Here is a 23,118-nt window from a genome sequence, read left to right on the forward strand (position 1 = left end):
CTGAGGCAATTTTCCATTTTCTCAGACCGTATTAGCCTTCCCACACATCTTAAATTAAGAATTAGAATGTCTCTTGGTTTCTGATTATTATCTATGGTCTCTGATTTTGGTTAAGTATCCAATGACTATTAGACATTCAGAAAGAAACCCATGACCCATAGAAATCACTAACAAGCAGAGCTCATATTTTGACCTAATATATATTATACTAGTATATACTAGTTTAATAAGATATTATTAAATAAGTGTTTATACTTAGCCAAGGATAATAGAGTGTATAGAGACGGATTGTCAAAGTAAATTTTGTAGATCAGTAAATTTACTGCCATTGCCATCTTTCGACAGAAGATTAAAATTGTTAGAACGCCATTTTACTTTGATCCTTAGGTATTATTTCACTGATATGTGTTAACTTGTTAAATATTAATATTAACGCCATTTACTTGACTGTAGGCCAAAGGCATGGAGCACTCACTATTTCAAATTGTCTTTCCTTAAATTACATGATGTTTACTTAGTGATTTTCTTATACTGTTTTATAACAGTTATAATAACCCAATCAATCAAACCACACGAGCCTCTATTGATATATTTAGTTTCAGAAGCCATTAGCTAATGAGTTAAATCTCCTTACGTAAACGATTGAAATAATTAAATGCTAATAGTACAAGGCCACTGCCCGCCTATGCGGTGACATTAGAAATTAACTGGTTATAGGTACAACTTTCTTACAATAGGTGACGGAGTGACTGACTCAGTACTGTCACCTTGGTCGGGTGCGATACAATTTGCTTGCCAACCACTTACTACCAATGTACCCATATAGTAACCCCCTTATTCATAAAACTCTACGGACCTGATTTAGTCAATGTTTTATCCCTTTCTTCTTCTTCTACCTAGCGTTATCCGGGCCTTTGCCAGGTTCCGCTTTCCTCCACTTTGTGCGATCCTGGGCGTCGTCTCGTGTGAGTCCGTTTATGCTCACATCTGCTTTCACGATATTGAGCCATCGCTTTTTTGGTCTACCTTGGGTTGGGGAGCCGTCAAGGGCAAGGGGTTTAATCCCTTTCTTACAAATACATAAGTCAAAATGACACATAAAGACAAACTATTTATAGCTAATTCAGGCCAGTAACGCGTTTATGAATAACGCCATAAGGGTTTAAAACTCCAGATTGATCGATTTTTTGGATACGATTTTTACGCATAATAGGGATGTTTCCTGTAAGTACTTAAAATAAATGATTTCACACCATGCACGAAATAAAGACCAGATAATTATTAGAAAAACATAGACACCAGCTATTTTTAAGCACAATTTCTATTTTATAACTTGGATTGAAATAAAAAAGTACGTGAGTTGACCGTGACGTCACTATATTCGTATTTATATAAATTCCATATTAGCAAATCGTTTTGACAGTTCTAAAAAAGAAGCTGATTTGACTAGTAGGAAAGTAGCCTATTATTCGACCGACTTAACCTATCTTTGTAAATCAAACGCCGGATCCAGGTTTGTGTGTCGAATGCGCCGTCCTATTTGTCGGTCGCTTAGCCGTTGCATAAGACAATGGAAACGGGCTACCGAGCCGCATTGCTTCATAGATCCGCAGGGTTGCCCACGAGAAGTAATTAACACGACTTCGCTATTTAGGCGACCTCGCTTCCATATCGGAAGCTTGATTTTATTCGGATAGAAAATACAATACAAATATCATTACATTCAAATTAAACTATGGTAGACAGCATGGTCTTATCGCTAAATATAAATCTCTTCTTTGGGTAGTGGAGTGGAGACACGGAGATTAAGCTAAAAAAATACTAATGAAAATCATAATTACTGATCCCTATATGTTATGTATCGGATGCATCGGCGATGCTGGCGCCCTCGTCATCGTCAAGACATCTTTTCGATAGCGGCATATGAATTGACTTATGTATTAAAGAGAGAAGGCATATTAATAGAATCGAATCAACCCACAGTATTTTAGATTGACAGCACAGCATCTCCTTGATTGCATTGAAGCAGTAAATATAGTTCTACCTTTTCGTGTTTACTTTCGGAATATCCTTATGAATTCCTTAAGAAAGCTGCATGTAATTAAGTCATCAACTGTAAAAAGAATACACTGTATATAAGAGACAAGCTGGATCAAGACAAGATATTTTCTCAGTTTGTCTTGGCCTACATTACAATTGTTCCTAGTTGTCAGCCCTGAAACCTGAAGACGCCGTGAGTTATGATCTAGTTGCTTGTCTCAGATTAGTCTATGCCCTGTTTACTTTCACCGGCTTTGTCTCGAAGGATGTGGTCGTGTTTGGGCATTGTGCAAGCCCTGATTCATTTGTGCCGGATTGTCAAATTGTGACAGTAATTGATAATTTACTCTTGATTCTGCAAAAGCTTAAGGAAGCTCGGTATTTCTAAGGACCAACTATTTACATTAGGCCAACATCAGCCAATTTAATAAATAAATAGGTAAATATTATGGGTTAATTATTGATATATTTAGACTCACAGTAAGCTCAATAACGCTCATGTTGTGGGTACTAAACGACGATATGTATAATACCTATAATGTATAAATAGATATAAATCTAATTAGATTTATATCTATAGCAATTGCTCCGTTCTTTAATATGGTCAACGTTGGCTTAGCACGTACTTACGCGAAATACCTACTATTTTATATACTAATGTTTTTTCAGATCACAAAACCGGATATATTAATGACGGTTTCTCGACATTTTGTCGCTTTAGAAAACATAATAAATAACTCAAAAGGCGATCCGCCAAGACATATTGGATCAGCGTCATGACTAATCTAAACGAGTATTTTAGCTTTGCTTTCACGCATATGATTTTGTCGAAGCATTCCATTGCAAGCGTCATGTTATCTGTATATCAATAGTTTTTTAGGGTTCCGTACCCAAAGGGTAAAACGGGACCCTATTACTAAGACTTCGCTGTCCGTCCGTCCGTCCGTCCGTCCGTCTGTCACCAGGCTGTATCTCACGAACCGTGATAGCTAGACAGTTGAAATTTTCACAGATGATGTATTTCTGTTGCCGCTATAACAACAAATACTAAAAACAGAATAAAATAAAGATTTAAATGGGGCTCCCATACAACAAACGTGATTTATGACCAAAGTTAAGCAACGTCGGGAGGGGTCAGTACTTGGATGGGTGACCGTTATTTTTTTGCTTTTTTTTTGTTTTTGTTTTTTTTTTCATTATGGTACGGAACCCTTCGTGCGCGAGTCCGACTCGCACTTGCCCGGTTTTTTTTTTAATTCTTTTAAGCATTTAGAACTGATATGACGTAGAATTCACCTACATGATGCACTATTAATCATTTGCGTACGAAATGACGTTATATTATAACATAAAACATGAACTATATCAAATTCGCTATTCGATGATGGAGCTCCGTCGTCAACAGCGACATGCCACGCATTTCTTGGTTTACGATCATTGCGTCGTGCGTTATAAGTGTTATAACTTATGAGTACAAATCGAATTACATGTGCATTACTTGTTACATGTGTTGCTCGGTATTAAATCACGTACCTAGGTGTTTCTAACTGGCGATTCTATTTTGGGAGCATTCCATGAAATTGTCTACCGTTTGTCCCGTACAAACGCGTATTTTCTGAAGATTTGCAGGTATAAGAGTTTCCTTTTCTATGAAAAATGGTCAAAAATATGCAGAGAACAATAATCGCCTGCTTTAAATGTCCAAAAAAAAGTCGCAACACAGGAAATAAAATGCGTTTGTACGGGACAGTCCGTGGAATGCTCCTTTGTTGCTAGGCCTACAAGGATGAAAAACGTTTTGAGTTTGAAAATTTTTTGTAATTTGTGCAAAAATTATAGTTGCAAATTTATTTATTTATCCTCGTTAGATCCAATGTACATCTAAAGTAACACTTCGTTTCAGTCTAATTAAAATTTTTCATAAACTAAATAAAGTAGAATTTCGTTTACCTTTCGCAAACAAACGAAATTCATCCCAATTTACTATACGACAAGGTTTGGGTTAAAATTAGAAGAATTTTGTACGGAGGGCCTTACGAGGTTCGACAACAGACAACACTAAAACGATTTCAAATGTTATAGTGTGTATAAGAAAGAAATTGTCTATACTGTCTGTACTGTATCACAATTTTTGCTGTGAGCTTTGCAATAAAATAGAGTCTATTACAATACAATATAATAACTATTGTATTGTAATAGACTCTCTAAGGGCCACCCCACACTAGCGTCTTTTGAGCGTCAGCGCTATGGAAAATGGCGTCGTTGCGCATTTGCGCCAACGTTGCGTCGAACAGCTACTATAGAGTTGACTAAACGCCGACGCTCGGTAGACGCTAGTGTGGTGTCGCTCTAACCTATTCGTAACCTTCGTAGATTTATCAATTTTGGCCATATTCTCGGTAAGGGGTCATCCATTAATTACATCACACGTTTAGGGGGAGGGAGGGGGTCAAGAAAATGTGACATTTTGTAACATGGGGGAGGGGGGAGACACAAACTTTGTGACGTCACTTTAACTTCATCAGTAACCGAAAATTTATTTAAATTATTTTATTCCCTATACATTTTAATAACAAGTTTTTAAAACGATAATCATTTTTATTCGTTTAATTTTCTTTCCTAAGCAGTTTTGGGTTATAAAATTACTAATATTTATATCGTCAAAAATATTTTGATAAAATATTAATAATACTTAGGTAGTTACTTAATTCGATATGGCGATTTCGTAGAAAAAATGTGACGTCACACTAGGGGGGAGGGGTTTGCCAAATGTGACCAAGTGTGACAAGGAGGGGGGGAGGGGTCAAAAAACCTAGAAATTCGTGTGACGTAATTAATGGATGACCCCTAAGTATGATACCAGTTTTTCCTATAACTGTAATAAAGCAATAAGGCAAACAAACGTTTTGGTGTCAACACTGTCAACGCGTTCGGTTATCGCTAACCCGGTTACAATACATAATAATTAGGCTTTGTTCTGCTAACTTTATACCTATTGTTTAGCGGTCTAGATTGTTCTATAATGCTTACCTAACTTCGCAATTAATATGTCAAGCCAAACATGTTACTCTGAGAAATAGTAATCATTATATTTTTGTCGGACAATGGCACGTATTATGTCGATGCTGAGTGCTGATTACTCATATAGGAAACATTTTTATTGTTTCTAATTTACATCTTAAAAATCAATCAATTCCCAAAAGATCTAAAATTCGGCACATCGCCATGTTTTCAGATAATCAAAACAAAAGAACAAACAAGTCGTTTCTTAGAGAACAATGGCCACACGTGCAAGAAGCCCGCGCATGTATGATTGTATGACTTGTCTTGTTCTTGTTGCACATACACACCAACTATGTGTTGCCAGTTGCATCAACATAGTAACTGGTTAAATATCAAATGTGCTATGGCGGTTAGCGTAATCTTAAGTTTCGAATGACTCCTCATTTTTTAGAAAATCTCCATAGTATCTGTACATACGTGATTCGTACTTGTTATTTTGTTTTGTATTTGTAATTTAGCCTCAAAAAGTGCTTGCAAAGCTATAAATCCTAATCTGAGACTTAGACCTTTATAAAGAAATTTGAGATCTTCTAGATATTCAATAGCTCATTATATTTTTCAAACCAGTAGTAAAAATATTAATATCTGACTCGCTGATTAACTGACTGGCACATTTCCGTTATGTCCTTTTTTACACGACTGCCCAAACAAAAAGAGTGTATTGTGTTCAGCGTTCATGTTTGTATGTATGTGAGTTTCTTTATTCCACCATAACTTCTGAATGCCTTAACCGATTTAGATGTATGATATATCATTAGAATCCTTACGTCATCCCGGGTGACATAGGCTATGTGACATCATTATAAAACCAATATGGCGGACGCAATACGCAATATTGCGTGACGTTTAGAAAAAAAAATCTTGCAAACCTATCGAGTGGGGCCTCAAAATGAAGAGCTTTGAAAGGCGATTTAAAATATATATGCAAAATAGGTGCTTAAGTCTTGTTTTGGTTAAATAAGGATTTACAAAATGTGCTAAGAAAAATAAATCTATATACCTTATTTAGTGAGCTATCAAATAAAAGGGTATTTACCGCTGATCATAAAAATATATACAAATCATCCACATGACTTGTATAGGTATATTTTTATAAAGTAAATTTAGGAACTAAAGCGCCCTATAGAAATCTAAACGTGTGAACTTCGATTTAAGCGATAGGGTTTGAATAATACTAAAAGAGTCGGGCATAGCTCGACATACGTGGCGCGCTGCACGTGGTCCAAAACCAAGCGCCTTCGATTGTCTCATACTAAAAGAGTCGGGCGTAGCCCGACGTACGTGACACGTTGTATGCTTACCAAAGCCGGGCGGTTTCGGCGCCCTCATACTCAAAGCGTCGGGCGTAGCCCGACGTACGTGGCGCGCTGTACGCTTACCAAAGCCGGGCGCCTTTGGCGCCCTCATACTAAGAGAGTTGGGCGTAGCCCGACGTATTTGACACGCTGTACGCTTACCATATCCGGGCGCCTTTGGCGCCCTCATACTTAAAGCGTGGGGCTTAGCCCAACGTATGTGGCGCAATGCACGCGTTCCAAAGTCGGGTGCCTTCGGCGCCCTCATACAAAAAGGATCGGGCATAGCCAGTGTCTAAATGCGAAGCCCGTAGATCGAACTCCGCGTAAAGCCGAAGACCCGGAGCGTCCGACAGGTACGCGCTTTCTACAATTTCCCCTAGTATCATAATTGAGAAGTCGCAATTCCACGCAAGGCCGAAGACCGAGCTGCGGCAGGTTAGTACTCGCGGAACTCGGTCAGATATTTGTAGAAATTACAGGAATTGCTAGAATCCCTAGCCCTTCGGCCTTACGCGGAGGTCGGTCTTCAGCTTACGTATTTTAACACATGTACCTACAGTGGTTTTGTGTTTCACCGCTCACGTCCCGCAGCTTAGCCTTCAGCCTCGCGTAGATGCTCGCTTCTCTTGGACGCTTTGGGTGTTTGGCCCTACGCAGAGCTCGGCATTCAGCCATCTAGTCTCTCAGGGCTATACCTACTTTTATTTGCAAGTTCACCACTTGTATGTAGGTAGGTATACTAACACTTTTTAAAGTCATTAGCGTCGAATAGACCCTTTTACATGCAGTCTGTCGCGTATTATTGATGTTTGAATTGGTGCTATTTTGCCAAAGGCCATGTGTGCGTCGTGCTGAAGTTGCGTTGCGACGAAGATAATGGGGACAAAATCTTTTTTAGTGACAGTTAAAATTATGAGTCTTTATTGTGGATCTTCAAACCCTCATGGCCATTATAATTCAAAATTCCACTTCTTTTTAAGAAGTTAAGAAGCTATATTTAATATCAAATATCCTAAATTGTGAACACATTCACATATTATCCACAGAAAAGACGCCCGTATTCCGGAACGGTGAGCTTAATTATAAGGTCCCCGTCCCGGGAGCTAATACCTATCCACATAAAAAGAACTTTGTGGACAAACTAAATGGCCGGAGGAAATCTTTATAAATGGTAGTTTTACTTAGTTTTTTCACTAAAATGTTTAAAATAAAATAAATTAAAAACACGACTGCTGCATTTTAAAGCGAACTGAAAAGCTAAAAATAATGTTAATATGTTAGTTACATAATTTTATGAATCTTAATTGGAATGTAAATGTACACTCACGGTCATTCACAGTAAATACAAAGGGCTATGTACATTAATGACCGTGACTGTAGGTACGTGTATATTTAATTTCAATTGCAGTCGGGGGTCAAGGTCCCCAAAATTATGTAACTAACATATTAACATTATTTTTAGCTTTTCAGTTCGCTTTAAAATGCAGCAGTCGTGTTTTTAATTTTTTAATTAATTTATTTTGCATATAAAAAGCTGGCTGGCGAAACTGACATATTCTTTTATCTAACGCTCAAACTTTAGGCCTCAGTACCTATAACGAATTTAAAAAATTGAATAGACATATTTCCGATTCTTTCTAGTCTTCACTTATCTCCTCCGATTAAATACACAGTTACACGCACCCTCACCCGAATTGCAACCTTGTTGTTATATTTATAAAGTTCAAAATAATTATCGGCCTATCGACATAGCAACCTATTCAATGAAGCAATTCGTACATTGTGAGATTAGTTGCCATGCGATTCGCAAAAAACGTTATAATTGACCTACTGAGCGTCGCTAATCAAATTCGCACCTTATTACAAGGCTTCAAAGCGCAAATTGCTTCCGCAAATTTATACTTTAGTTACAGCTGCTAAATTTTAAAGTTTATTCTCAACTTATTAAAGTTCATTTTTCTCTGAAACGACATAAACGATTAGGTACCGTACTGTAACCTTCCGCGTGTGGTTTTGGCCTCGCTCCTGCCACGTTCAAGGTTCGATCCCAGTGTGACTTTTCATGTAAACTAGACTTAAAGGGGTTGATAATAAGATTCAGTTTAGTTTGACGCAGGTTGACCGTGGTGATACAAGAAATTTGTTGATAAGCGTGTAATGAAGATAATGTATTTGCTAGTTGAAACTTGCGGAAGGTAAAAAGATGAACATGAGAGTTTATCTTAGGCACTTGGTTAAACCAAATGTACAGTCGCCTGCAATAATTGTTACACAACGAAAACCGCAAAAACACGATCTTATTTGCGTGTCACGTATTTTTGCGGCCTTCGTAGAGTAACATATTATTGCAGGTGACTGTACATAGTGTACATCCAGGGAGGATGTTTCACATAATTTGTGAGGAATAGTTTGAATAAGTTTGAGTAAGCCCATTCATAAGAAAAAAAAATTAAGTGATCCTACGGTACGTTTTCGTAACTCAGTGGAAGATTTTCTAGAGCATACGGTGAAATTGCGCTTATTAGAATAAGAAACTGTCTATTCACCAATTTTTTTCGAAATCTGACGAAATAAACAAAACATTTATTTGACGAGAACGCTTCAAGGCACATAAATATAGTTGTCTCGGCGCTCACTACGAATTTGTAGCCTATGGCGTCGAGACACTAAGTCCGCGTGGAGTAGGGGGGCTCGTGGGCTCTACAAGGCGCTCAGCAAACGCCTAAGGGAGGCCACAGGTGACCCTCGCGCAAGCAGCATTCTCGCGCAAAGATTGGCCATAGCAGTGCAAAAAACTTTATGGGAATTTTTTAGCTTACGTTATCTTAATTGTATTTAATTTTAGTTTTATAACACTTACCTATTATATAATAAATGAGTTTCGACCCTTTATTTGACATAACAATTGATCAGTTCCCTCTGCACTGTGTTACTTTCTATTTGTAATATGCACTGCAAAGGTTGCCTTTGATAAACAAACCTATAATCGGCTCCAACTCTTTCATTACACAACGTTGATACACCGTCGAACAATATCGGTCGCCAAGGTTCTATCACAGTACACGTAAACAGTATCTACACTCATATTAAATACCGTAACATCGGGGTACTTTAGCCCAAGGGGGTTACTTTGTCCCAAAACGAAAAAAAGATTGAACTTCCCGTCACGCTGCACGTCAGGACCTATCGATGTATTTCGCGCTATTCATCGATAGATCACCGTATGGGGCGGTGGGTAGAAACAGTTTTACGTTAACAACGCTGATTGGTCAGTCCATAATTTCGGTCACAAGTTGTTACCTATATGCTACGCGATTTTATAATGTGCAAACTTTTTCTCGAAACAAAGAAAGCAAATAAGTTTAAGTGTTTGATTGTTATTAATCGTAACAGATATGTATCTAGGATCCTAATGTGGTATAAATCATAGAATTTAAGACATTATTGTGAGAAGTATATGTTATTGAAAATCAAAGTATTCTTTGGCTATCGTTTTCGGGTTTCTTTGACCCATGGGTAAACATTTCCTTCACAGAGAGCAGCGACGCAGATATAGTCTCGCTTCATCTACTGAAGCTCTCATAACGGCACGACATCAATCTGATAACTAAGAAGACAATTTACTATTGACGCAGGTTATAAATCGCGATCCCAGGAACAGCAGCCAGTGGTTCATCCTGTGCTGGAGCACAGGATGAACCACAGGCTCAGGTTTCAAAGACAGATTCTCTGGATTGTAATGGAATTAATGAAAACAAAGATAAAGAACATCTGCCGCATAAGTTTAATATCTTATATAATGATTATCAATTTTTAAGACTGATTTGTTACAGTCGACTGTTAACTGGGTGCCTACCTAGTAAAATAATTCTATAGGAAAACTATTTTTTCATATGATAATTATAGTTATGCACGTTAACTATTTCTAATGATTATGATGGATAAGTGTAGAAAGTTTTTCTGATTGTTTTGGCAAAGTTTTTATTAAAAAAACCATGTTTAATAGATTTATTACTTTGTGTTGGTTAGTTTGCTTTTTTAGTGTAATAAAAACAAATGAATCTTACTACTATGTCCTTATTTGATATACATGTGTATTGTGTAATAAATCTAAACAGCTTTCTTTGCGGTTTTATTGCAAACCGTTACGTTGTACTCAATGAAAAATCGAGGGCCAAAGAAACCCGCTTCAAAGTGCAACTTTGGCTCAAACTTTGCGAAAAATTTAAAAATATTTAGAGGTTGATTTATTAAGTTTTACGTATGTGCATGAGTTGATTATACCCACAGTTAAATACCTATGACTATAAAAGTGTCATAAAACGATTAAAATTTAAGTGCTCAAACGAAAAGTAAAAAGTATCTTGATTTTGGGACAAAGTACCCCGATGTTACGGTATATTAAAAACGGGTCACTCACGTATTTTAAGTCGAAAAACGCTCGACATGTTTCACTCCGTACCGAAACTCCGTGTTGTACTCCGTGTCCGTTGTGTCTGTGTCTCACGGAATTTTTGTTATTAAAGTATCTACACTCACTTACATTAGGTATTATAAACGACATAGGTAATTCCGCAAGACGCGACCTAAGCCCTCCAACACTCCGACTGGAAAACTCCTCTGCGCATCGTGATACGCATTTTCAAAACAAAATTTAGTGTTGCGAGCTAAATCAGAGCCTTTCATAATCCGGACAAGAACGGTTGATGGAGTCGCCATTGCCGGATACGAGAAGGAAGATTGATGATGATGATTACTATTATGGTACTTTACGTACTTATTTTACGAGACGTCTGCGGTATTTCCGGGGATTCAGACCGATACAACCTTCAAGAAAAGACCGTACTCCCATCTTAAAAGCAATGGTGTCCATGGGCGACGGTAATCACTTACCATCAGGTGATTAATCTGCACGTTTGCCTACTATATCATAAAAGGAATTTGCAATCAATGCACTGATTAATATCAGTACTGTGTCAGGCCACGGAAGCCAGCCGTTCGGCCACCATCGGCTCCACTCGGCTATGCTCGGCTTGTAGAAAAACGACATTATTTGTAAGGAAATAGCTTCTTTAACGCCAGCTAATGTTTATTTTATTATGTTGGGCTTATGTTTGAAACGATATCACATTGATCATAAGTATGTGTATATATTAAGACTATTAAGCTATATAGCGCTTGCCTTCGTCTCTTGGCCCAATGGCTTATTATAGACAATAGATCGTGACAGTAGATATTGTTGTGCGATTGATTATATTATATTGCCAATAAGGTTATAATCATAATTTATGCACGAAATCAGGAAGTAGCTATTCATATATCTACGATATCTACTATTCTCTGAAATTAATAATTAACTAATCATGCTAAATTAGGAAACTTTCAATAGATTAGATTAGATTGATTTATTTCATAATACAGATTACATTATAAAATCATGACGTTTTACACTACAAAAACTTAACTACACATATATCACAAAACATTACATTTATCAAATTTTATAGTACATAAATGTACTTAATGATTAATGATTACCACCCAGCTTGGTGTCAACGGTTTTAGGTGTTTTTAGCGTCCAAAGGGCTTATGAAAGGGTCCAGAAAAACTCATTTTCATGCTATACATAATTAGTAGTAAATGTAAAAGCGGCCATGATTGGATCGATCAGCTGACTCGTTTGAACCATGCCCTACTAAGCAAATGGAGCGTATTGCTTGCAAAAAGGTGCTAAATCCATCCGTGTTCATATCCGTTATTTTATAATACAGCTGTAGTAAAGGCAGCTAAGCGAACGAACTCTCCAAAATCATCTTTACAAGGGTTTTTACTAGTATCCGCCCGAAGTTTCGGTATCGGCAGGTTTCGGTATAAAAGTCATGTTTTGGTCGAACGTTCGGTTTCAGCGAAAAATCGGTGAGACAGTTACTGTTTACTCTCTTTAAAACGCATTTAAGTATGGCTAGAGGCTGTTTACTTCTTTGTTAGTGTTATTTTATTGGTTTTCCGTGAAAAACTTGTCATATACAATGGGATACAATATACATTTGAACTCAACAGATACTTAGCCTCGTTATAATTTTATCGAAGTTTTTATATACGGCCCCGACACTATCATGGATACTGACATTACTTTGACGGAATGACGTTTTTAGTGATAGTGTAGGGAGTGTCATGAAGGAATGACGGCAAGTAATGAAGTTTATTTTAATAATTTCTGTCAGTATTGGAGTTATGTCAAAGTAATGATACTAGAAATGACATTATACTGACAGTGAATTGATTAGAATGATGAAATCAGAAATGACAGAAAGAATGATGGACGATAATGAAGTTATTAAACATTTTTAATATTTTTGAAGAAATGTCAAAATAATGACATTATACTGATAGTGAGTGGAGCGCATCACTCTAATCCCTCATTCCGTCATTTAAAGTACTTTAGAAGAAGGTTTTACACTAACAAGAGTCATTACTGGCATTTAAATCAATAAGTGAAGTATACCTACTCTATTATCATTGCTCTAAAGTTTATTTTCACTTGACTCTCAAGAAAAAAGGAAAACATGCAGAATACGATGCATAAAGAAAATCTCTGTCCCTTTCTAAAAAATTTCCATACATGAAATAAAAATTAAAAACCTTTTATTTTAAGTTGTTTACAACAATTTAATTATATTTTTACCGGGAAACGCGATAATCGAAATTTAGTTATCTGCCTCTTTATCGTTCGAATATGCAAAAGTGAGGATGATGATGATGAAAAATGATAGAGAGGTTAGATAACGAAATTACGTGTTTCGCGGTAGACCCCCAGATTATGATGGATTGTGGTAGTGGCGCCCCCTACGCAGAGTTTCGAGTAATATTCCCTATTCAGGGAAATAGAATAATATTACGCAATACTCTGCGTAGGGGGCGCCTCTAGCACATACTGAGGGCTTACCGCGTAATTTCGTTTTCTGCCTCTTTATCACTCTTGCGTATTCGAGCGTTAGAGACTGATAACGAAATTTAGATTTTCGCATTTCGAAGTAGACCCTCTGAATTTGCTAGTGGACCCTACCCTACGCCGACTTTTGCGTAATATTCCCTTTTGCGTTTTATTTCGTGCATGGAGTTCAATATATTTTTTAAAATATGGTCAACATCCCTATTTCGTATATTCTGTATATGGCCTTATATAATAACATGTTGTAAGTATGCACCTATCCTATAAGTAAACTCTCTGGTTTATGGCAGCATTATTCATAAACGCGTTACTGGCCTGAATTAGCTATGAATAATTTTGATCTTCTCGTTTTGGTCTTTGTCTCTCATTTTGACTTATGAATATGTAAGAAAGGGATAAAACATATTAACTAAATCAGGCCTGTAAAGCTTAAAAAGTTTTATGACTAATTGAGGATGAATAGTTAGTGTTTATGGTTGAATGTTCCATATAAGACTATCCCGTTCGAACTTGCTTTATGACGGACTCTTTTTTTATACCTCCTTACTTCGAACCTCCACAGATATTGTTTTTACTAAACGTCAGGTCAACCGCAGAAACCCCGACTATTTTTAATCAGCAAAATCCTAACCACTTTTTTAATAATTATGTACAAGTATTAGTATTTCGGATACCCCAAAAACCTGTGTCTTAAAGGTCCTTCCCTCAGCATAATATATAGAATGCGACAGAAAAATGCGGTACTAAAGACTTTTTCATAAGGATCTGAAACGAAAAGAGATACTCAGATAAAGTTCGAAGGAACACAATATAGATCTTTAAGACGAAATAAATTGCATTCAGTTTTCTTCAAAATATCAATTAAATTTCTGCCATAGCCGTTTTTATTTTACTAACCAAATAAAAACAAAGTATTTTTATTATAGGTATTTAACTAGGTTACATATCAGGTACCTTTTTAGGGTTCCGTACCCAAAGGGTAAAACTGGACCCTATTACTAAGACTTCGCTGTCCGTCCGTCCGTCCGCCCGTCCGTCTGTCCGTCTGTCTGTCACCAGGCTGTATCTCACGAACCGTGATAGCTAGACAGTTGAAATTTTCACAGATGATGTATTTCTGTTTTTCTTAACCAAAAACGTATACATTCTTACATAAAAGAAGAATCCAGTAGGTACAGTCAGCGTCGTATAGTAGGTAGCATCCAAAGTATTCAAATAGTTCGGTACACCATATAATAATAGGTATGTATGGCGTACCGAACTATTTGGATAGGTACTTTGGATGCTACCTACTATATGATGCTGATCGTACTTTAAGAATAGTTTGATTCCCGGTTCGTGGTAAGAATAAAAAAAAAAATTGTATACATTTTTTAACTACCAATCTTTCACACAGTCATGACGCACGCACGCACGAAAAGGTTGAAACAAATAAATATTCTTTTTAGTTAATTATTTCTTTTTCTGCATTTTTCTGGCTCATCGGGTATAGAGTTGCCACAGTACATAGTATAGTTACGACAGATTAGAAATATTTGAATCGATGCTTGAATAATGTCTTGGTTTTGTGTTCTTCAAAACGTACACTACAACTGAACATAACTAAGAACGGTTAGGAAAATAATAACTTAAAATTCCCCGTGACAAGTAATGATGAAAATACTGATAGAAATACTGATAAGTGTGTGGGGAGATTGTGAGAGAGTGTGACCTGACTGGACCAAACGCTGGAGCGTCATGAAATTTCATGTCATTGCTAATGATAGTGTCGGGGCCGTATTAGTTTGAGTTTTTGAGAAAGTAAGAGCGCGTGTAGATTATTATGAACATTGCATTGGCTTTGAATATTTTGCTGCTGTCTATACCTAAAGTACCGAATACCGACAACGGCTCAATAAGATAAAATAGCAAAGGTCATGGGTATGGTGAATAATTATCGCCATAAGTAAAGTAGGTCGCATTTATGTAGGCTGATCTGACGCGAATTCAGGGCACCTACCTACATACCACATTAGATTATGCTTAGACATTTATATATAGTATATATATATATATATATATATAGTCCTCCATGTCGTGTCCGACAACGGCGACCTTTACAAATTCCTCTGATGAGCACGTATATGGCTCGCAAAACCGAACTTAGTTTTAAATGTCCGATCGCACTGTGCACAATAAAGCTGCCCTTGGTCGTTGTAAGTGTAAGCGTAGGACGGCTTCGGTCGAGACTTTCGTTGAAGGCGCTTTTGGTCCAGGTGTTCAAGTCGAGCTTCTTCGAAAGTAGCTACACCTTCTCTTACTTTATTGCGCCATTCCGATCTCTTAACCGCAAGCTCCTCCCAACGCTCAGATGGGATGTCGCAAGCTTTGAGATTGCGCTTCAGAACGTCTTTATATCGCAGAAACTGTCCCCCGTGGCTACGTTTCCCATCCTTGAGTTCTGAATAGAAAACGGATTTAGGGAGTCTACAGTCATCCATGCGACAGACGTGGCCACTCCAACTTAGTTGGCTTTTCATTAGAATGGCCTCCATGCCGGACATATTGGCTCGACGTAATACCTCCGTGTTAGTCACACGATCTTGCCACTTAATTCTGAGTATGCTGCGTAAACAACGCATGTGGTAAGTGTCAAGCTTTCTGATGTCTCCCTTGTACAGGCACCAAGACTCTGAAGCGTACGTAAGTATTGGGAGCACCATGGCCTTGTATACAGAAAGCTTGGTTTGGAGTTTCAGATCGTGCGACTTCCAAACACGTTGGTTTAATTTTCCAAATGTGGCTGCAGCTTTGGCTATGCGTGATGGAATCTCTGAGGCAAGGCGATTATCGCTTCGGATTTGGCTACCCAGGTATTTGAAGCTTGTAACGTCTTTCAATGCTGAGTTACCCAAGACAATTGAAGTATTATCAGCGCTGGTACCTCTGGTTGGTTGTTTCAGAACTTGTGTCTTACTGACGCTTATTACCAAGCCAAATCTGTCGCACGAGTCGCTTAAAGATTCCATGGAGCCTTGAAGTGCATTTAAGCTGTTGGCCATCAAGCACACATCATCGGCATAGAGGACTTCCAGAACGGAAACCTGACGGACTTTTTGTTTTGCTCTGAAACGTGAAATATTAAACACCCCCATGTCTGATCGTACATTCAGATAAATTGGTTCGTTGCTTCGGCTAAGTGCGTCCCTCATCACCGCCGAGAAATACAGAGCGAACAAAGTGGGAGCCATAACGCAGCCCTGCTTTACACCTGCTTTAGACATTTACCATCGTCATTGATCGACGTAATTTTCCTGTAATAGTAGTTTATCACAATTTAAAAAAAATGTGTATAGGGGCCCGGAAATCAGATTCTTAATATTACCATCAAAAAGAAGTCTAATAAAATTTATGTAATTATGATATATTTTTCCTGTATATGTCTAATTAAGGTGAAGTACCCAACGACCTATGCCCTGTTTATCAAAAGCTTATAACATAACTTGTAATACAAATGGAAGTCCCTATTTGACAGCTTTTGATAAACAGGACACCTTTTAAATCACTGTAATTGGTCTATTATCTTGTAGGAAAATCATCACTGCTCCATTTAAATTAGGTTGAAATGACCAACGTCTCAGACCGTATCCAACATTAGTATAGTTCAGTACTTTAGGACTTGAAACACCATATTAAACCTAGTCTCGTTTGTCCACAGGCGGTAGACTGGTGGTCGGTCGGCGTCCTCACCTACGAGCTCCTCACGGGGGCTTCACCGTTCACTGTCGAAGGCGAGAAGAACACACAGCAGGAGATCACAAAACGCATAGTGCGGTGTAGCTACCCCGTGCCTACGGAAGTCAGTCCCGAAGTCCAGGACTTTATTAAAAAGTGAGTCTTGATATTAGATTTGTCGGTGGTCGGACTTACGTACTCCTCACACGGCATCCCTTCGCTGTAGGTCATTTCCACCTTCCTTGGAAGTAATCGAAAAGGGAAACCGAGGAAAAGGTGGATAGTCTGTGTGAGAGATGATGTAAATCGAACACAAGTGAATGATGAGATAACGGGCGACAGGAGATGTGAATGGATGTAGACATGCTGCGCCAACCCCAAGTGTATAAGTGCAAGCAGTGGCGGATTTGCCCTAAGGCCCCATAAGGCGGCCAGATATAGGGACCGCAGTCTACATTGTACATGATGGGTGCTGAGAAAGGGGCGGCTAGTTGTTACTACAGGGCATGGGGCCTAGTGCGGCCGACACTGCAAATCCGCCACTGAGGGCAAAAGCGAATGATGAGAAAAATTTCCGCATCTGGCACAGCTGCTGCAGCTGGACCCCTCTGGATATATTGAGTTGACCTACCTCACTTTCCGAGCTATTCACTACTCATGTCTAAACAGTCGCGTATAATTTCAGATTGCTAGTGAAAGACCCGCGGCGGCGTCTCGGAGGCGGAGAGAGCGATGCCGACGAACTGAAGAGGCATCCATTTTTCCAGGTTAGATGTTTGTTATCAGGTCAGTGTCCACAAGGGCCGCTCTACATTAGCGTCTTCCGAGCGTCGGTGTCTAGTAAACTCTATGGCTGCTACTAGACGCAACTGCGCAGCGAGCCAGCGACGCCATTTTCCATAGCGCTGACTAGACCCCGACGCTTAAAAGTCGCTAGAGTACTGGCTGGAACGTTTGGTGACATTTTGTTGGACAATATCTTGAATGTAGTTTCTAAAGCTTGGAATAAAATTGAAATGTATGATACGCTCGCTGCGACAATTGTGCAAGTCGTAGTTAAGCATGCTTCGCATCGATCCTTTTGGCCCAGTGCCGCAGTGAGCGTTCGAGTTTAGTAATATGTATTGTCAATGGCGATATAAGTAGGTATATTCCCTACATGCTGTTTACTCGTACATAGAATTTGACGAGATAGGAATTATGTAGGAAGCGAGACAAAACCGTTATTTGTGTAAACTGTTCTTGTGAATAAATAAGTAAAAAAGGGCTAAGTACAGCCGTATCGGCCAAGAAATATAGTATTACCCCTTTTGGTGTTGAAACACTTGGCCCGTGGGGTCCCGGTGCCCTAAAATTTTTCGGAGTCTCATCAAAGAGGCTCGTGGATGTGACTGGGGTACGTAGGGCTGACAGTTTTCTCGCATTAGCATAGCAATTTAGCGAGATAATGCTGCCAGCGTCTACGGCACTTTGCCGAGGGGCGATTTTTTATAGATTAGGTTTAGGGATGTTTTAGTAACTAAATTATGATACTTACAATAATTTAGTTACTTTTAGTTTATACGTTTTTATACAATATTTATATTTATTTGCTCAATGTTTCAATAAATTTCAATAATTGTCTGTATGTATTTGTATATTTAAAATGAGCGCTTTTTTATACAGTTTTCAATGTAGGTATAGTAAAGTCCACTAACATGTCTGTTTATGTAACTGTAGAACCTCGACTGGGACGCGGTGGCGCGCCGCGAGATCCCCGCGCCGTTCGTGCCCGCGCTCGAGCACGCCGCGGACACGCGCAACTTCGCCGACGAGTTCACGCGCATGCCGCCCACCGACTCGCCCGCGCAGGCGCCCAAACACAGCGACAAGCTGTTCCTCGGTAAGTGTCCTGCGGACGTTCCAACAGTAGCGAGGCTAGCAAGGGCCCGTTTCTCAAAAGCTTGTAACTCGTAATACAAGTGGAGGTCCGTTTCTAACAAAAGGTGTCAAAAAGTGACATCTGCTTGTATTGCAAGTTACAAGCCTTTGAGAAACGGGTCGCAGACCTAGCAGTTACGCCGTGTCTGACACGAAACACGCGCAACTTCGCCGATTACCAGTGACCACAATTTCAACATCGTGACACGTTGATCTGAGCGTGTTGGATATTTTTGATAGGTACTATAATATTTACTAAGACGTGTCTTACACATACTTTGTTTTTTTTTAATCGGTACTTTCCTTCCAGGATATTCGTACGTGGCCCCAAGCATCCTATTCTCTGAAAACGTGATATCAGACCAGATATGGATGCAAGCTACGGGACAGAAGCACGACAAACTCAAAGGATGGGTTGCCAAGGTAACTGTCATTACTTACTAGTATATTCAAGTATATTAGAACCCTCTCATTACGAACACTGTGTGTGTGCACTGCCGCACTCACACTCTTTTAGCGTAGCCTTACTTATAAATACGAGTGCTATATGATATATTATCCAGAATGAAGCCGTACTCCGTTGTCTCATTAACGCTCAACATCACATGGCGACCCTGCCAGGATTCGAACCTAAAATATTCTGGAAATTTTTTTTTTCTAGGATCACACTTAATACGATTTCCCGTGTAATACGTCACTTAACACTGGTCAGGACCAGTTAAACGTTGAAATACCGTTTTAGTATATAAAAATGAGTAAAAATTGTTGCAGGACTCTCCATTCTTCCAAAAATACGCCGTGGACCTAAGTACGCCGCTGTTAGGCGACGGGACCTATTCCGTCTGCCGGAAATGTATACACCGCGACACCGGGAAAGAATATGCTGTTAAGGTAACTATCGCTTACTTTTGTAGAAGACAACACCTTTGAAACATGTTTCTTACAGATTCATATAAGACGATAGTCCACTACCGATTCTCTATAAAGATATATATAGTTTATTTTTCAAGTAGGCATATTAAAATGCGCTTATGAACGTGAAATAAAACTACACCGGTTCAAACCCTACACCTCTGCCTCGAGAAGACTTAGATCCCCTCCTAAATCGGAGGAGGGTATCCCAATATGGGACCGGCATCGGCAAGAAACTCAACGGGACACATCTTTGGAAAAATAGATAACCGCAGAACGTAGAAAAGAAGTTCTCTATTTCCATTAAGGAATATGTTTTTACACGATTTATTTTATGTTAACCATAGCTACAGCCTAATTATAGTTTTTTTCTAGTAAGAGTTTTAATTTAACAATTGTTTTGGTTTCAGATAATCTCAACTCAGAAGAAAGACATCAAACAGGAAATCGAACTACTAAAAGCATGCCAAGACTGCCCCTACATCATAACGCTTCACGAAGTCGTACAGGATTCGGTAAGTTTACCCTAAATCTTACTATTGTATTAAAAATAAATAGATTTTGACATATGACACAAGAATTAACCCCTCAACTCTCAGAGCCTTATCACACTGGTGATTTGCGCTAGTGCTTCCAAGCGCTTTCAAGTCCTTCGCAAATCACCAGTGTTATAAGGGTCTGAGGGTTTCTAAGTTTGCTAAAAAAATACCCAGAAAATGTTGAATTAAATATTGTTATTTCTGATCCGATATCACATTCCTGGGAACCGAGGGGTTAGACTCACTCATGATTAGTGACTATTCCCTTATTGGCAACATTGGAAAATCCATACTTATATTTTAAAATGTGCCAGCAAAGAATCAATGATTCAGTGTTCAACCCATATACTTATGACTATAACTAGTGTTTGGTCTGAACTTTTAGAGATACCTAACAACTCTCTCTACTACTAATTTTAATAAGTTGGAGCGAGTTGAAATACGGCCTAAAGAGTTATTTAAATAAAATATCAATATTGATCAAAATTTTAACTGGAACAATTGTTTCCCACAGGCGTTCACGTACATAGTGACAGAGCTAGCGACAGGCGGTGAACTGCTCGCTCACATCGGGCCGAGCGGCATTGGCGAGCGAGTGGCGCGACGACTGTTAGCGCAGCTAGCGTGCGCAGTCAGACACATGCAGCGGCGGCGGGCTGTGCACCGCGACCTTAAACCAGAGGTGACTATACTGTACCTACACACATAGTGACAGAGCTAGCGACAGGCGGTGAACTGCTCGCTCACATCGGACCGAGCGGCATTGGCGAGCGAGTGGCGCGACGACTGTTAGCGCAGCTAGCGTGCGCAGTCAGACACATGCAGCGGCGGCGGGCTGTGCACCGCGACCTTAAACCAGAGGTGACTATACTGTACCTACACACATAGTGACAGAGCTAGCGACAGGCGGTGAACTGCTCGCTCACATCGGACCGAGCGGCATTGGCGAGCGAGTGGCGCGACGACTGTTAGCGCAGCTAGCGTGCGCAGTCAGACACATGCAGCGGCGGCGGGCTGTGCACCGCGACCTTAAACCAGAGGTATAATAACTAATACTATACCTACATATAGGGTGATTCTGGTATGTCGGACCATACTAAGAACGGCTTCCTAAGATGGCATATAGTCGAAAAATTTTGACGGAGACCGTTAATGCGGGGTAGTCTACAGGTCCAGGGCGTTAGCCGCCATAGCTGAAGATCGTTCGAATCTGGCTGCCGCCACTGGCGATGAAAACTTTACTAAGTTTACATTTTTTGGGGTCTTGAAGAGCTAAAGACCCACAGTTTGTCGACCCCTGTAGTGTAAGTACTAAAGGGAGTTATTAGGATAACGCGCAAATGTATATGTATATTAATTATTAACAAATTAGTAAATCTTTACAGAATATAATGCTGACGACGTGTCGTCTGCACGAGGCCAAGGTGAAGGTGGTGGACTTCGGGTTCGCGCGGCGCACGCCCGAGTGCGAGGAGCGCTCGCGCATGATGACGCCGTGTTTTAGGTGATTACTTTATCTACATTTCAAACTGTCCCTTAGCCTATTCGGTAGTGGCTGTGTTTACGAAGCAGGAGGGGTTTAAATCCTATAGTTCGTTTTTTTTAGCGTCAGAAAAAAGGTAAACAATTTTGACGTGTATTTTATTGAATAACACTTTTGAAAAATAAGTCATGGCAAATATGTAACATTTATGAATCATATACGATTATTTACATTATTTTGCTTTCATAAGTAATAATTATTGATTTTTTAAAAGCATTTTCAATTAAAAGACACGTCAATATCGCGTAGTCTTTTTCTAATGCTAAAAAAACGAACTGTAGGGGCATTCATTTTTGTGTTTAGGTATTACAGATATTTGTTTCTCTGTTAGGCCGTAGACTGGACGCGCGTGGCATGTTCAAATAGTATAGACTTGAATGATTCTGTTTTGGACGATAGCGGCGGCGGCTTGCCGTTATGATTGTTATCTATCGATATGTATATAAGTATTTATATCGTCGTCTGTAGACTGTCCGTTTAAACGATCCTCGCCTGCGCGGTGCGGGGGCGACGGGGCGGGGCGACGTGCGGGGCGACGTGCGGGGCGGGGGCAACGCGGGCGGCTTTAAGTCGCCCGCCGTACCGCGCAGGCGAGCCGGGGCCCCCGCCCCGCACGTCGCCCCGCCCCGTCGCCCCCGCACCGCGCAGGCGAGGATCGTTTAAACGGACAGTCTACAGTAGCCCTAATAGCAACCTTATTAAACTTATTGTAGGATTAGGTAGATGTGTGTGAAGTAGTGGTACAATATGTATTCATGATGGTCGTATCCCTTCAGCCTGCCGTACGCGGCGCCGGAGGTGGTGGCGCGCGCTCGCTCGGGCGCGGCGCCGGGCTACAGCGCCAGCTGCGACATGTGGAGTCTTGGAGTTATCTTCGTAAGTATACACTCATATACTACGGCCACACTGCTCCTGGCTCCGCTCCTCGCGCTGACCACAGCATAAATAATAGTAGTAACGAAGTTTGACAGCGGTTCAGGGTCAAATCATGCTGTCCCTTTCTAATATATGGCATTGTCCCTTTCGGCTATTTAGGATTGTCAAATTCAAGCCATTATCTTGTCTGTGGTCGTGCACGTAAAGGGACGTCAAGTTGTGTCAACCCTAACAATTGCTAGGAGCAATGCTGAGCCACAA

At 39.6% G+C, this 23,118-nt stretch overlaps 1 protein-coding gene across 1 annotated transcript in view; it reads left to right on the forward strand.

The window, feature by feature from the left end:
- The window catches only part of LOC134675921 (ribosomal protein S6 kinase alpha-5-like), a 141,103-nt gene that overhangs the window by 109,317 nt on the left and 8,668 nt on the right, over positions 1–23,118 (forward strand). The window contains exons 7-15 of the mRNA XM_063534266.1: positions 17,051–17,223; positions 17,753–17,834; positions 18,787–18,949; positions 19,298–19,410; positions 19,759–19,878; positions 20,310–20,414; positions 20,953–21,120; positions 21,824–21,942; positions 22,758–22,857. Of these exons, the coding sequence (XP_063390336.1) occupies positions 17,051–17,223; positions 17,753–17,834; positions 18,787–18,949; positions 19,298–19,410; positions 19,759–19,878; positions 20,310–20,414; positions 20,953–21,120; positions 21,824–21,942; positions 22,758–22,857 (1,143 nt within the window). The remainder of the gene's footprint in view (positions 1–17,050; positions 17,224–17,752; positions 17,835–18,786; positions 18,950–19,297; positions 19,411–19,758; positions 19,879–20,309; positions 20,415–20,952; positions 21,121–21,823; positions 21,943–22,757; positions 22,858–23,118) is intronic.

The sequence above is a fragment of the Cydia fagiglandana genome, chromosome 23 (assembly GCF_963556715.1).
Source record: "Cydia fagiglandana chromosome 23, ilCydFagi1.1, whole genome shotgun sequence".
NCBI classification, from domain to species: Eukaryota; Metazoa; Arthropoda; class Insecta; order Lepidoptera; family Tortricidae; genus Cydia; species Cydia fagiglandana.